The sequence below is a fragment of the Mytilus edulis genome, chromosome 11 (assembly GCF_963676685.1).
Source record: "Mytilus edulis chromosome 11, xbMytEdul2.2, whole genome shotgun sequence".
Lineage (NCBI taxonomy): Eukaryota > Metazoa > Mollusca > Bivalvia > Mytilida > Mytilidae > Mytilus > Mytilus edulis.
Genome location: NC_092354.1, coordinates 4,386,969 through 4,403,983, shown reverse-complemented (window position 1 = coordinate 4,403,983; position 17,015 = coordinate 4,386,969). Strand labels below are relative to the sequence as shown.

Genomic DNA, 17,015 nt, shown 5'->3' with positions numbered 1-17,015 from the left:
ATGACATGCCGTTTTGAAGTTTCATCGGAATTAAGTATTTTTTATTTCAATTTTTACTACAATATGAAATATCTCTGACATAATCACACACTTTACCATCGGTTCTCGACAGTTACATGACAGTTCGAATTTTGTATACCACAAAACGCATTTAGAACAAACACCGAATACGCTCCTGCCTAGCATTCGAAACTACATATTATAAGATTAGCTGTTCATAATTTTTTCTCCATTGATAACAGGATCAATTGCATTTTCTACATTACTTTTTTAACAAGTTATATATACATTTGTCGTTTCATTGAAGATCAGTATTTTATTCATATCATAAAATAAGTGGTAAATTATAATTTCTCCCTATATTGATTTAAAGTCATATTAACTTGAATTTGTTTTATTGGTTTGAACGGCTAAGCTGTACCATATAATTCATGAACAAATACCTTTGTTTTATCAAAATCTTCAGAAATATACTGCTATTGGATTAAAATGTTTTCGTACTCTTTTTCCCGAAAGTTTTTCTGCATGCAGCGAGGTTAACCGCGATGCCTCTCATTAATACTCTGCCTTCTGCTTAGTGCATACGCATTACAAAAACCGTGATAACGGAAAGGTTAAAGAAGAATGTGTCCTCAGTGCACTATAATTTTCTATGTTCAGTGGACCATCAACATGGAGTAAAACCTCTAATTTGGCATTAATATTAGAAAGATAATGTCATAGGGAACATGTGTGCTAAGTTTCAAGTTGATTGGACTTCAACTTCATCAAAAACTACCTCGACCAAACACTTTAACCTGACCTCGACCAAAACTTTAACCTTAAGCGGGACATATACTTATGAACCATATCAATAAACGACAACTTCTGATCAACATATACCTGACTTAGGCCAGTTGCAAACAATTGCATCGGGTGTAAACATTTTAATCTTTATCACAAATTACACCCATAAGAATGGCCAAAGGATGACAACTATATATAACAACAATAATGTAATGAAGACATTATAATTAACATAAAAAATTAAAATAAACCAAAAATTTAAACACTTATTGGAAAAATCTTTGTATTGAGGTACAAAACCTTCACCCTTATCTGAAACTATAGTGAAACGTCACAACATAGAAATACGCAATATGAAATATCAGTTGAAATGGCGCATATCAAAAGACATAATAACACGTGTGGACAAACACTAACGAATACGTTTGATCTATAGAACCATGTAAATACAAAATCAATAAAATAAGGGATGAAAAGTTACAGTATTATTCCGCTGTGAAATATGAAGAAATAAAAAAGTTTGAACCAAAATCTGCCATTCTCTGAATTATCACAGGTAAATGTAAATAAAAGTAATTTCTATGTTCGGTATACATGTACAGTTCAAGTGAAGAAAGACATTCGAAATATCTATCATATTAAATAATGCTGATGTTGATAGTACGAGGTAGTGAAAATTTAAAGTAATATCAAACACTTTAACATACATTGTTTGTACCTGGTGATTTTTTTAGATTTGAGCATCTGAAAACTGCTTTCGCCTTAAACAGACAGCCTCATATGTATATCTTAAATTATGAACAAATACGAACAATCGAGTTTTATCACCAAAATCAATAATATTTAACATTTCTGTTCCTATTCAATATACCCTAATTTTCCAGTGGCAGTCCAAATTTCCTCGACCATCATCCCGAATGCCCTCTATTATGACAAGACCTACCTATTGTATTTATTGTTAAATTGTTCTCGTCCTGAACATGCATGCAATAGTTGCCACTGGACGTAAAGCAACCATCAATCAATCAATAAATCAATGAATTATAATCGTCATTACATTTGACACTTTTTCATATTGTAACTGTACATAAAGTAAGGCTAAGTGTATATCATAATGCGAGATCAAACAAACGATAATATACAGATTGAATTGAGCTGTTTTTTGTAAAGTCAGAATTATTTATCTTAGAAAGGACACAACATTCAGAATGAGTAATTGGGTGATTGGCTTCGGACGTGCAGCTCGTCGTTTGATACATGAAAATCTACGAGAAAAAGAGGTAGGTATTCTGTTTAAGATATAAATTCAGGAATATTCACATTACGTTGAGAGCAAAATAACATGAAAAAAAGAAATCTATGTTAGTTATATTTTTGAGAGATGGCTTTCGTGAAGTAATATCCTAAGAACATCACTACTATAACACCGCTCTAATTACATGATTTGAACTCAACTTGGTTCTTTGCTTTTATTCATTTATTTATTAATGTATGTATAATAATAAAAAAAACCGATATAGGATAATCATTAATTTACAGCAAAATACACGCAAAAAAAAAGGTTCTTAAATTTTACAACAGTATCGTTGGTATATATTTTTTTTAAATAAGTACAATGAAGTAATAACATTTAACATGATATTTTTTATTGTGATTGTACATTATATTTTACAATGATAAAATCAGCTTTCATTGTGTATTTTTTGCAAATCTTTGATTCCTTGGCTGACTTTTGCTAAACATTTTCGTCCTTTTTGGTTTATAGCTCCTAGGAGTCTGATGAACAGTAGTTGTTGATTGTTTATGTAGTTACTATGTGTTTCTCGTTTCTTGTTTTTTATGTACATGTAGATCAGATCGTTGGTTTTCCTGTTTGAATGGTTTTACACTAGTAATTTTGGCAGCCCTTCATATATTGCTGTTTGATGTGAGCCAATGCTCCCTGTTGAAGACCGTACCTTGACCTACAATGGTTTACTTTTATAAATTGTTATTTGGATGGAGAGTTGTCTCATTGCCACTCAAACCACATCTTCCTATATCTATTGACACATCTGTGTCGTCTCTGCTATCGTTCACTAAAATATCGTCATTTGAGATTTATGGACCAGCAATAGGTTGTAATTTAGGTTTTATTGGTCAGTCCGACATCTGTGCTTGATCAGGATTCGTAACTATCAGAGCTTCCTCTGCCTCTACGTCAACCCCTATGACTGTATTGTTTCCAAGAAAGCTATGTATTAATCAGAAATAGAAGGAATTGAACTGTATTGATATGGAACACGATGTTGACGTTATTGCTGAGAACGTAGTAAGATCGCGGTAAGATCGTGCTATAATCGCAGTAGAAGCGTGGTAAGATCGTGTTGCAATCGAATAACTCGTGGTATGGTCGTAACGAGAACGTGATGAGCGTAGAAAGATCTTGATAAGCATCTTCCTACATCTATTTCATCTTATTTAGGCTTTTTATTTTCAAATATCGTGGCATCGAGCATCACTGAAAAACCATTGATTGTCTGGTGTAGAATAATTAATATCTTTATGTTATTGCAAATGCATTTTGCAAAATGAACGGTACCGTTTTGTTGTGGCTAACTCAGAATTGCACAAAAACCTTTGACATCATTGAAATTCATGCTTGTTACTCACAGGATAAGGCGTACCTTATAATGAATGAACATTATTAATTCTGCAAATTGTAACCCTCCGGTTGTGTCTGACCAACACAGTAAACACAGGTTTCTTTACAACATGAAAACTAAATAAATGTAAAATATAAGAAGCATCGCAAAACTCTAGCGAAAGAGATATCGATTGATTAGTGAAAAAGTAAATGACTAATATAATGACTTATACAATATTTTTTTTCAAAACACAATTATAAATTTTGTCTTGATGATTCTAATAAACATTATTATTGCTGTAAAGCTCAGTTCCTTTATATGTTATTTATAATTTTAATATGACAACCTATTATCGTCAACCAGTATAATCACAGTATATCTGCTTTTAGCGCAAGCGCATGAATACACAAAACTGGCTTTTTCACCGTCACGCCCAACTTTAATATACCACCAGACATTTTCAATTTTTGACATCAGAACCCACAGTTTACATAGGCCAAGATTCAGATGCAATAAAGTTATTTCTATTATAAAACAAAATAAATAATAAGTCCAATTAAAATAGTTTTTAAATGGTAAAATTTTATCAAGTGTAAATTCTGCGAAAAGATGTCATTGTGTTTGCATGACAACGACACAAGGTGACGTCATATGTATGTATCCGTAAACAAAACAAAAAACCCAAATGTAAGCACCAAGCTTCTTGTACGCCTCAGAATGCATAAATTTACTTTAGAAGAACACATATAACTGAAAATGCGATTAAAAAAAATGAGTATTGGATTATATAAAATTAGTAATATTATCATATAGGGGTAAAGCAGAACAGCCAAAAACAGTATCGTGTGTACAGGGCTTTCAAGGTTAAAAACATAACGAAATTGTCCCATTAGAATCGAAATAACCCATGGCAGCCATAGATTTGTTTTCATTTAACCATGGGTTTGGCATTTATATTACTATTTTTACCCCTCGCCTAGAATGTAGATTAATGAGGTGTTAACAAATTATAAATATAGCAGAATAGGGAAAAGTTTACAGAATAGCAAAAATAGATTAAACAATTATAAAATACATTATCTGAAAGGTTTGTTAAAATTAAGGAATAAAGAAAAATAGGATAAGTTTACAGAATAGATAAAAATTGATTAGACAATTAAAAAATACATATCTAAAAGACCCCCTTCCATCAAGACCTTCAAATATGCAACATACTCTTGCAGGCAGCCTTATCGTAATAATAATCTGATATTTGCATATGTTTGTTTGTACGATGTCTTGAAACAATAATATTTTTTTTTATTTCAGGACCACGTGATGGTATGTTTAATATTTAGTGATACAAATCACCAATGCTTTTGACAGTTTCTTCGGAAGTAGTATAACCCCTTAGTTTTTCTTGTCATTTTAATTTGTTTCTTCGGAAGGAGTATAAGACCTTAGTTTTTCTTGTCATTTTAATTTGTTTCTTCGGAAAAAGTATAAGACCTTAGTTTTTCTTGTCATTTTAATTCTTCGACTGAAGTACATCTGTAACTAGACAGACATTAAGTTAAACATAGAATACGATACGCAAACGTTTAAACAACACAAAAATACAAATCAAGACCATGATAGGTTCACTTTAAATAAAATGTACTAAGTGAAATCATATTTGAACGTAAAGAAGTCGAAATTATACATGACAATGAAAATCCAAGCATGGTATACAAATAAATAAATCGATGGCAGAATTAAAGTGTCCTTTTTAAATGCAGATATTCTAACGTGAATCTTTAAAAAAAAACGACAAAAAAAGGATCTGTTGGTTCATCATTATCAATTATTTCCTTTTTTGATGTGATGTTTCTTTGGTCCCTTCATATGGTGTCATTATTCTGTCACTGAATTTGCGTCTGTAACGGCTCTAAAGATTTAAAAGAACGTTATTTAAACAGAGAAGTAATCGTTTCCAAAACTTAGAATAAAACATAAAGAATATGCATACAAAAAACTAAAATTGAGAATGGAAGTGGGGAATTGTCAAAAAGACAACAACCCGACCACAGAGTAGACAACAGCAAAAGGTCACCAACAGGTCGTCAATGTAACAAGAAATTCTCGCACCCGGAGACGTCCTTCAGCTGGCCCCTTAAGCAATACATACTAGTTCAGTGACAATGAACACCATACTAAACTCCAAATTGAACACACGAAACTAAAAGTTAAAATAATACAAGACTAACAAAGTCCAGAGGCTCCTGACTTGGGACAGGCGCAAAAATGCGGCGGGGTTAAACATGTTTGTGAGAACTCAACCCTCCACTTATACATCTAGCCAATGCAGAAAACTAAACGCATAACAATTCGCACATTAAAATTCAGTTCAAGAGAAGTCCGAGTCTGATGTCAGAAGATGTACCAAAGAAAATAAACAAAATGACAATAATACATAAAAAACATCAGACTACTAGCAGTTAACTGACATGCCAGCTTCAGACTTCAATTAAACTGATTAAAAAATAATTATGTCTTCATCATATGAATATCAGGCAAAATCCTCCCCATGATGGGTTTAGTATCATACCATCATAACATATATAAGAAGAACATAACCCGTGTCATGCCAACCACTGGTTTATTAATAAAAAGTGTTTTTGGTTACGATGTAAAGACCCTATAAGTGAATCAATATTATCGCCAAAATATGCAATCCTTAATGACTTGACAACAGTATCGTAACTATATCCCTTCTTAATAAGTATATTTAAAGGTGTTGTTTGTTTCTGAGGTGAATACTGACATTTTTGTGCTTTATAAAGAATATTTCCATAAAATATTGAATGTGATCGACTCTTGTCAATGAATATGTCATATATTTGTTGATGATCCAGTTGTAGGTGCGATATTCAAAATAATGGCCTATATTTTTTTTCCAAAAATTAGCTTCCAATGTGAATGCAGTTGCTGCAGTATTGGCACCACAGTCACACCACCGCCACCAGATCCACTGAATCCACATATTTGATGGTACCAGCACTACCTTACAAAACATTTATTAAAATATTGTCTTGTTTTATATACATTATAAGTAAAATATGAATCTCTATTATGTAAGAACTCATATGAATATCATTATGACATTATGTGTGCTCTAACGGTATTCTATAGCTGTATTTGAAGTCAAATGTGCAAATGTTTTTTTTTTTTTGTATTTGCGTTTAAAAAGTTTTCGTTTTTTGTTATGTTGGATCTTTTTTTATAACTTACAGGTTTCAACTTTATACTGCCTTGCAATGAATATAGAAAAAAATATCTTGTTTTATATTTATTATAACTAAATCAAGAATCCTCAATATGTAAGAACATATATGAACATCATTACGAGCAGATGAAACTAACATTAGTTGTGCCCGTATTGTATCCTATACATATAGCTGTACTTGTAGTCAAATTTGCCCGCCGTCTTTTTATTTATTTTTTGGCGCTAAAATGCTTCTTTTTTGTCAGGTTGGATCTTTTGTTTTAAACTTAAAGGTTTCAACTTTTTACTTGTTTGGCTTTTTAACTTATTTAATTTGAGCGTCTTATCTAGACGAAACGTGCGTCATGCGTATTAAATAATAGGTATGATACCAGTGATGACTATTTACTCACTTTTAAGGACGTTTTGTGTCTTTTTTTCTAAAATATTACCTGCATACATGTTCATTGTTATTTGATTGTGGCTTGGACAAAAAGATAAAACATGTTTACCGTACCGTGACGTGCCCGCCATTATTATTTTACAAAAAACGTATGGCGGAGGAATGTAGAGGACTTTCATCAAATAATATCAAGGATTTGAAGTCTTTTTGTATCTAATTCACTGGTAATAGACAGATAAGATATCTGCAGATATAGTTTTATCTTAAGGGTACAAATTCACTTTATGTAGGCCAAGTGTTGTAGATTTTCATTAAACATCATCTATGAAATATTGAAGAAAGCATATTGCAGGAGAGAATTACCTTCTATAGATATTAAGCGGTTAGTCTAAGGAAATGTCTTAAGTTATAATATTCTTAGATCTAACAGTAAATTCAAATTGGAGAATGAACGAATGACGTGCTTACAAAATATGATAAGGAAAAGAAGGAAAAAAAATAGACAACAATAGTTAAAAAATTAATTGTTCAGAACATTTTCTGAATTTTTTCCACAATTAACTTTCTAAATGATTGACCTCCTGTTTACTGTAGTTACTACAGGATAAAAACATTATGTTCCGCATAGGGAAATCCAGCGGCTGGGGCTGGGTCCCCTTTCTAGGGCAAAATTTGGTTGATTATATAGGGAATAACAGAAGCGTGCCTTAAGTGGGCGCCCCTTAGGTGAGTCAGCACCCCCTTACAAAAAGTTCTGGATCCAACACTGTTCCTTCATACTAATTCTAAAATTGTATAGTTTTAAGGATCGCAAGTGAAAATACCGTAGGTCCTATTTTGTATGTGCTTTAAGTTCATTTTACGTTTTAATCACACATTAGCTAAAATGATAATTTCGTCTTTGCTTTTGCGATAATGTCTGGACTGAAGACAAAATTTTACGACCCTCATAACACACATCAATACATGCTTTCTATATTAATGTCAACATGTGTATGTTAATCTTTTAGAATCAAGTCAGAGCTAAACTTGCAGAAGTGACGGATTTAATTAGTTTTCAAAGTTATCAATACGCCAGACACGCATTTCGTCTACATACGACTCATCAGTGACGCTCAATTCCAAAACATTTAAAAGCCAAGCAGGTACAAAGTTGAAGTGCATTGATGACCCAAAATACCACAAAGCTGTGCCTAATACGGTTATCTCAACACTCGACAAAAATAGTTTTGATAAGAAGGTAATAGTTATTTCTGTATAATGTCTAATACAACTACTACTAGTACATGTAGTGCAATTTTAGGTCCGTATTCAATTTTTCACATACATATCATAAGTTGATGATTATGAACCCGAAAGATTTTATAAAAACTCAAATGCAAAGAAATCGGTTTCTAGTTAGTTAATATGGGTTAATGAAAACTTATAGTAAAAAAGTATACATTATAAGAAAAAGAACACATGGAAATTACAAGGAATCTAAAGGTGTACTATTCTCATTGATTAATACCTTTGTATGCAACATTTGATTGTGTTATAAAAGGAGGAACAAATCAACAGCCTCCTACTAGTACATTAACTGTCATATTGAAATTGACGTATGTTACCTTAAAAAGATTATCATATGATAATTACAAACTAATGCATTACCCAAATATAGATTTGTTATCCACATTTACATCATTGTATAAGATTAGACTAATATGTTGAACAACGCAAAAGTAATTATATAATGATATTTTTATAAGTTATATCATAATAATAGTTATCACAAGTACCAGGATTATAATTTAGTACGCCAGACGCGCGTTTTGTCTACATAAGACTCATCAGTGACACTCAAATCGAAATATTTATAAAGCCAAACAAGTACAAAGTTGAAGAGCATTGAGGATAAAAAATTCCAAAAAATTGTGCCAAATACGGCTATATTAATGTCAACATGTGTATGTTAATCTTTTAGAATCAAGTCAGAGCTAAACTTGCAGAAGTGACGGATTTTATTAGTTATCAAAGTTATCAATACACCAGAGAGTGTACACCGCCTCGGAGATCAGATTTTTTGTGATTTTACTTTTCACATAAATGTGATCGAAAAAAATAAACATCTAGTTATCTGCAGATAACACCTGACCTTTGATGCACACATTTTGATGTTTCAGATTGTTTATGTTAACATTATATTTATCTTGCACAACATTCGGATAAGTGGACACTATATTTTACAAAATATGTTACATAGAGGTACGTATAAAACGTGTATATCTATAATTTTGGAGATCAAGATCATATATACTTAGGTAAATTACCTTGCAAGTTATGAAATGATATTGATTAACTGGTGTAATTAGCTATTAGTGTAGGAAGCTTAAGTGCCTGAGAAAACCAACGACCTTCAAACTGACAATCATAGTCAATTAAGGCTCGAATGCACCTGCACGAGCGGGGTTCGGACTAACATCCTCAGTGTTGACTGGCTAGTAAATATAGTAGTAGGACTACATAGGCCACTGATATATAGGAAAAAAAATTAGAGCTACTAAATAAATTATTAAGATCAATAACTTTTAAATACATTCAAATACTTTGTCAACTATATTAACAAAAACGGTATCAATTTTCCTGCACCAGATGCGCATTTCGACAGTACATGTCTCTTCAGTGATGCTCGTGTCAAAAATATTTGAAATCCAAAGCTTGTAGAGAAAATTTAAACACTGAACAGCAATTTTTTTAGTTACATGAAGACGAAGTCTTTTTTATTAAATAAAACCATATTGGTTTAGATAAATGAAGGCAAAATATCGCATCTATATCTGATATGAATAATGCAGAGAAATTTTGATTTTCCATTTAAAACTGAAAACTAAAAATTGAAAATTGTGCACGTTAACTACTTTAGATCCGCAATGCTCTTCAACTTCGTACTTGTTTGGCTTTATAAATATTTTCATATGAGCATCACTGATGAGTCTTGTGTAGATGAAACGCACTTCTGGCGTATACATTTATAATCCTGGTACATTTGATAACTATTAGACATAGATTACCTAAGCTGTATTTGGCAAAACTTTTAGGAATTTTGGTCTTTAATGCTCTTCAACTTCGTACTTTATTTGGCCTTTTTAACATTTTGGGTTTCGAGCGTCATTGATGAGTCTTTTGTAGACGAAATGCGCGGCTGGCCTAAATACAAAATTTTGTCCTGGTATCTATGATGAGTTTATTAACCGTTAGAAATAGTTTTATGAAAATAATATACACGACTTAAAATATTAAGTGGAACTACAATATGTCATTGTCTTTATTTTATGACCTGAACAATGTTTTAAAAACGGTCAAACTTCAAATACATTGGTTACATTTCCAACGAATCGTGTTGTCAAATGTTACTTTTTATTTTGGTCATGGCGTTGTCAGCTTATTTTTGATTTATGAGTTTGACTGTCCCTCTTTTACACCTCCCATCCAGTTTTTCATAATTTTTGGAATGCAATTGTATCCTAAGTTAAGTATGTGGATAAAATTAGTGTTCTATTGCATAGACAGAATATTCCCTGCAGATTAGTTGGTGAATAATAAGACAGTTAGTACACATACGGAAAAATATTATTCTACATGATTTGTTATTCTCTTTGTTTATGTGTTTGCCAGATTTCATTACACGTAGTATCTAGAAGAATATACTGATTTATAGAATACCCAGATTTACACTGAAACTTCATATCCGGATCAACACAGACAATCGCTCGACATTTTCCCAAAAATGTCATTTCAAAAGTAAAATCACAAAAATACTGAACTCTGAGGAAAGTTCAATCCGAAAGTCCCTTATCAAATGGCAACATCAGTTGACAAAACACATCAAACGAATGGACAACAAATGCAACTGTCATATTCCTAACTTAGTACAGGCGTTTTCAAATGTAGAAAAACAAATTCCTATGCTTGCGTTTATCACCCATGGATTGACATATTTTTCACTATATGTGTACCATTCGAAAATAAAAGGAGATATGGGATATACAACAATGAAACTATTTTGTTTCTTTCATCGGTAAATTTTGAAGCTCTTTTCTCATATTGTCTATTTTCATCAAAGTGAGAGGGTTAGCTCTATAAAACTAGGTTTAATCTACAATTTTCTACATTTGAAAATGCCTGTACCATGTCAGGAATATGACAGTTCTTGTCCATTCGTTTTTTTATGCGTTTTGTTATTTGATTTTGCCATGTGATTATGGACTTTCCGAATTGATTTTCTTCTCAGTTCAGTATTTTTTTTTATCTTACTTTTCCCTGTTTTTCAGAAAGGACAGATCAATCACAATGTTCAAAGAAAGCCTAGAAATCACAGTTGCTATTGGTTTAGGACTTGCAGTTGGTCGTTTGATAACTTCAGGCATACCAGAAAAAAGGAGTAAGTATGAATTATGATGATTTGAATGAAAAGGTTTTGTAGAGTCAATATCAATTCAAGCTTTTCTATATAAAAAATAAGAAGATATGGTATGATTGTCAAGCAAACAACTATACATCAAATTAATTATTTAACAACTCTTTTACAAGCAAACAAACAACTGTAAACTATAAGAGCAATAACTTCAAGCACGGGGACTTATTCTACGGCTCCACACAGCTCCAACATCAAACCCTCCAATTAACAAGAAAATATCTTTTGAAATTACATGCAAAGTTTTGGTAAATAAATATTTAGTGCGTTTGTTTTTTCTACATTGGTCAGAGGTATAGTGGGAGGGTTAAAATCTCTAAAACATGTTTAACCCCTGCGCATTTTTGCGCCTGTCCCAAGTGGGGAGCCTCTGGCCTTTGCTAGTATAATTTTGATTTTAGTTTCTAGTATATTATGTTTAGTATGACGTCCATTATCACTGAACTAGTATACATATGTGTATAAGGGTCAGCTGAAGGACTCCCCCATGTGCGGGAGTTTCTCGCTGCATTAGACCCTTTGGTGGCCTTCGGCTCTATCGTGGAGTTGCTATCTCTTTGTCACATTCTTCGTTTCTATTCTCAATTTTAGTTGACCAAATTTTACGGACAAATTGAATAAAAAAAATATATTATGTAAACTTTTTTTTTATAAATTATTCAACGTCACTAAATACTTAAAAATCGGAAATCATTGTTGTATGATTTCGTGTAACAATATGATAAATTTGTTTTTTTCAGAACCCAAAGGAGATGGTATGTATTATCTAAAATAACAGAGATTACAAATGTCTTAGGCAAATTTTGAGGGAATGTGTACACGACAACGGTTGCCTGTGGTATTTAAGTTACTTGGTAGAAAATCATTTCGTATTTTATCATTTATTAATGCCAGTCTCGGGACGCCAGTTCGACACGTAACTTTATTGACAAGTTTACAAAGTAGCAACAACAATGTTATAGCGCAGACATTCGAACTAAAGCGCTTGCCAATACGTGAAAGAATTATCATAAATACCAAGTTATCCTGATTTAAAATATCAACAAAAGGTCAACTATAATATTTAAACCAAGAATTTAAACACATATAAATCTTCAAAGAGGTGAGAAAGGGGATACATATAAATCTTTAATGTGAACGAAATGACATACACATAAACTTCCATGATACACAATGGTATAATATAAATAGAATTGTTTGAATTGTTTTGCATTGTCATTTCGGGCCTTTTTATAGATAGGTGACTATGCGGTATGGGCTTTGCTCATTGTTGAAGGACCCTCCCACTATAGTTGTTCTGTAATTCTGTGGTATCTCGGTCTATTTTGGAAAGCTGTCTCATTGGCAATCATATCACATCTTCTTTTTTATAGTGAATATCTTTTGATGTGCTATAGATCTTGTGGTCCACGAAATTCCTAATAAAAATTGTCAGAGATAATAGCGTTCTTTGATTAGTAGATCATCAATGCCATACCGATCAAAATATACAAAAGTTTGCAAAACATGCAAAAATGAATAGATGAATTGCAAAAATAAACACTATACAATTTCAACTTGTTCAATTACTAGTAATTATTAACATTTATTATTTACAGATGATTTTAAAGAGAGAACCGGTAAGTATACAGTTTTGTTTTCTTTTGGGAACTCTCAAATAAATGGTCTTGTACATGACTGAAGAGCTCTTGATTGCTGAATCGTTATTTGGTGCAGTAATTTTTCTGCTGTCTTTATTTATTGTCAGAGTACAGACTCTGAGGATTAATTAACTTATTAACGATGACGCTTTAGATATCTACTTTGTATAATGTCAACAGCTTACAGCAGTCTTTGATCAACATTATGTATATTTTAATGTAGATGTTCGATTAAAAACTATAGTTTTATTTTAAATATAATCTCAAGTTGATGGCTGACTGTGTTTTAATGCTTTCATGTATTCGAATTTTATATCAAATATTGTAGTTTGTATTGTAGTTAGATGAAAATATGCTTATTGTTATGCGTTTACTTTTCTACATTGGCTAGACGTATAGGGGGAGGGTTGAGATCTCATCGACATGTTTAACCCCGCCGCATTTTTGCGCCTGTCCCAAGTCAGGAGCCTCTGGCCTTTGTTAGTCGGGTATTATTTTAATTTTAGTTTCTTGTGTATATTAGTATGGCGTTTATTATCACTGAACTAGTATATATTTGCTTAGGTGCCCGCTAAAGGACGCCTCGGATGCGGGAATTTCTGGCTACATTGAAGACCTGTTGGTGACCTTCTGCTGTTGTTTTTTCTATGGTTGGGTTGTTGTCTCTTTGACACATTCCCCATTTCCAATCTCAATTTTACTATAAAAAAATCTCATATTAATAAATGATATTATAAATATATAGATATGTAGATGTCTACTTTGTTTATTATATATCGTATATTTTTGTTGATCAAGGTGTCGGTGAAAGTGACCAGATGTCTACTTTGTTCATTATATATCGTATATTTTTGTTGATCAAGGTGTCGGTGAAAGTGACCAGATGTCTACTTTGTTTATTATATACCGTATATTTTTGTTGATCAAGGTGTCGGTGAAAGCGACCAGGTGTCTACTTTGTTTATTATATATCGTATATTTGTGTTAATCAAGGTGTTGGTGAAAGTGACCAGATGTCTTCTTTGTTTATTATATATCGTATATTTTTGTTGATCAAGGTGTCGGTGAAAGTGACCAAATGTCTACTTTGTTTATTATATATCGTATATTTTTGTTGATCAAGGTGTCGGTGAAAGCGACCAGGTGTCTACTTTGTTTATTATATATCGTATATTTTTGTTGATCAAGGTGTTGGTGAAAGTGACCAGATGTCTACTTTGTTTATTATATATCGTATATTTTTGTTGATCAAGGTGTCGGTGAAAGTGACCAAACAATGGCTGAATATTTATACCTACAATTAAACAACACTTGGAATGCAGTTGTGGCAGTAGTGGCACCACTACCACCACCACCACCAGATCCACCGAATCCACATTTTTGAGGACATTGTCAAATGATCAGTGCCTTAAAAAAATTGCAATTTGGAAAAAAAATCTACATATTTAGTAAACGACACATTTCAGTTTTTTAAATGACTATTAACATTATCATGAATATTTTTACGACCAAATGAAAGCGACATGTTATTATTGGATGTTACCGTATATATTTATCAAGTCAAATATGTCCGTCTCTATATTTCGGTCTTTGTAAAAATCATGCACGTTCCTGTTGATAGGCGATTCATGACCCCTCTTTAAATGTCTTTATATTTTGTTTATGAAGAAGGTAAGGTATAAAAAAAGGTTAATGTATCATTTTTTTTTCTTTTGAACCTTGGTTGCCATGGAAACCATCCTTACAAAATTTTGCCTAAATACGTAAAAAAGTAGCCTTTGAAAAATGAAATATAAGGGATTTTAAAGAACAATAGAAATAAATTTAATCAATACAACCAATATGTATATTTACAGTATTGACAAAAAAAAAACTATACAAAAACTTTAACATTTTGAATCTACTAAATAGTTTGTTTCCATAGCAACCATTTAAAAATGTGTTAAAATTCGAAAATGAAAATTTTTATAAACTCTTAAATTTTAAATCTGTTTATCTCCCAAGACCAACAATACTATGACATGTCATTGACAAATTTTGAAAGACCACATTCTATATATTAATAAAATGAATAGAAAGTCGTGTGTTTTCTTTTCTTTAACAAAAATAATTTTAGTCAAAAATTGTCAATTTTCACCAAAATTCAGATTACCAAACAGATGAATACTGAAACATTTTGAACTTAAAAAGCTAAATCATTTCATTTATACGTGCATTTCTGACACAAATTTGGTAATAAATATATGAAAATATATGATTGATATAGATATTTTGGTAGAGAAGGAAAAAACTTCTCTCTGGGCATGGTGCCCCCTCTTTTTTTTTTTGCAAATTAAAATTAAAAAACCTTTAGATGCTTTTTCATGGTTTTTAAAATTAGACTCTGTCCAAGTTTCATTTCAATCTATTTAAATAAAAACTTAGTCTCAGACTGTTTTTAAATTTTAATCAAAAACAACAGGCTTTAAAGAGCCTGAAATGATCACCTGTAATTTTTTGGTTAAATCTTGCATCAATCATTATCTGTGCTTTTCAATATATATGAATGAGTGGCTTAAAAATTCCATTGAAATGTTCTGTATATCTGGTTTTTTTTTTCAAAAGCAAAAAATGCATTTTACCCTGATGTTCCATTTTAGCCATAGTGGCTAAGTTTCTTGAAGTACAAGGAAATGAAATACAAAATTTATACAAGATACTCCCAAGTTGGGCTGATTTAGCATATTCAGATTAAGAAGATTTTTTTAAAGTAAGCAAACTAGATGAACAAATTGTGAAAAAAATATTTAAAGGGCAATAACTCCATATGGATTCAATTGACAATTTTGGTCATATAAACTTATCTGTAGATATTACTATGACACGTATTTGTCACAACTTTTTGGAATTTTGGATCCTCAACTTTGTACTTGTTTGGCTTTATGAATATTTTGATATGAGCGTCACTGATGAGTCTTATGTAGACGAAATGTGCGTCTGGCGTACTAAATTATAATCCTGGTACCTTTGATAATTATTTACTTTGCTGAATAATAAAGGCAACAGTAGTATACCGCTGTTCAAAATTCATAAATTGATAGAGAAAAAACAAATCCGGGTTCGGACTAAAACTGAGGGAAACATATCAAATATAAGAGAACTACAATATAACAGAGACACAATACCGAAATGTAACACACACAGAAACGAATTATAATGTAACAATCATGATGGCCATTATCCTGACTTGGTACAGGGCATTTTGTGAAAAAAAATGGTGGTTTGAACCTGGTTTTGTGGCATGCAAAACCTCCCGCTTTAATGGCAAAAAATGATTTTTTTGCTGTTTACAGTTTATCTTTGTCATTAATAATATTCAAAATAATAACCAAAAACTGCTAAATTTCCGCACAATTAACAATTTAGTGACAGCAAACCAACACTGGGTTGTTAGATTCATCTGAAAATTTGCTCTTAAGGCTTTAGTGTTTGAGATATAAGCCACACACAGCATTTTACCCCTATGTTCTATTTTTACCCATAGCGGCCATGTTTTTTTTACAAAATAGAAAATGAAACACACACTTTATTCTAGATATCCTAAGAATCATTCAGTTTAAGTTTTATTGGAATTGGTTCTGTAGTTTCAGAGGAGATGTTTCAAATATTTAACACCGTACAGACGACGACGGACGCCAAGTAATGGCAAAATTCACAGTTCCTTTGAAACGGTGAGCTAAACAAACCTACGTCCGTTCTATCAGAAATAAACTGAAAATAAAAAATAAAAAACTTGTACCATTGAGAGCGCTAACAAGGCAACTTTCTATAAATTTAAATATTTTTAAGGATCATAACTCTTTTAAAAAAGTCCTTTGTCCATAATTATAGAACTTATCCGAGA

At 31.7% G+C, this 17,015-nt stretch overlaps 1 protein-coding gene across 2 annotated transcripts; it reads left to right on the top strand.

Moving 5' to 3' along the window:
- Positions 1-7,224: 7,224 nt before the first annotated feature.
- Positions 7,225-14,555, top strand: LOC139493910 (uncharacterized). Of its 2 annotated transcripts, none has more exons than XM_071282072.1 (5): positions 7,225-7,421; positions 11,350-11,459; positions 12,233-12,247; positions 13,091-13,111; positions 14,386-14,555. In XM_071282072.1, the coding sequence occupies exons 2-5, from the start codon at positions 11,369-11,371 to the stop codon at positions 14,514-14,516; spliced, it is 258 nt and encodes an 85-aa protein (XP_071138173.1). In that variant the 5' UTR covers positions 7,225-7,421; positions 11,350-11,368; the 3' UTR covers positions 14,517-14,555. The 2 variants fall into 2 exon arrangements, with proteins under 2 accessions (XP_071138173.1, XP_071138172.1); XM_071282071.1 differs by lacking the exon at positions 7,225-7,421 and adding an exon at positions 8,058-8,279.
- Positions 14,556-17,015: the final 2,460 nt, after the last annotated feature.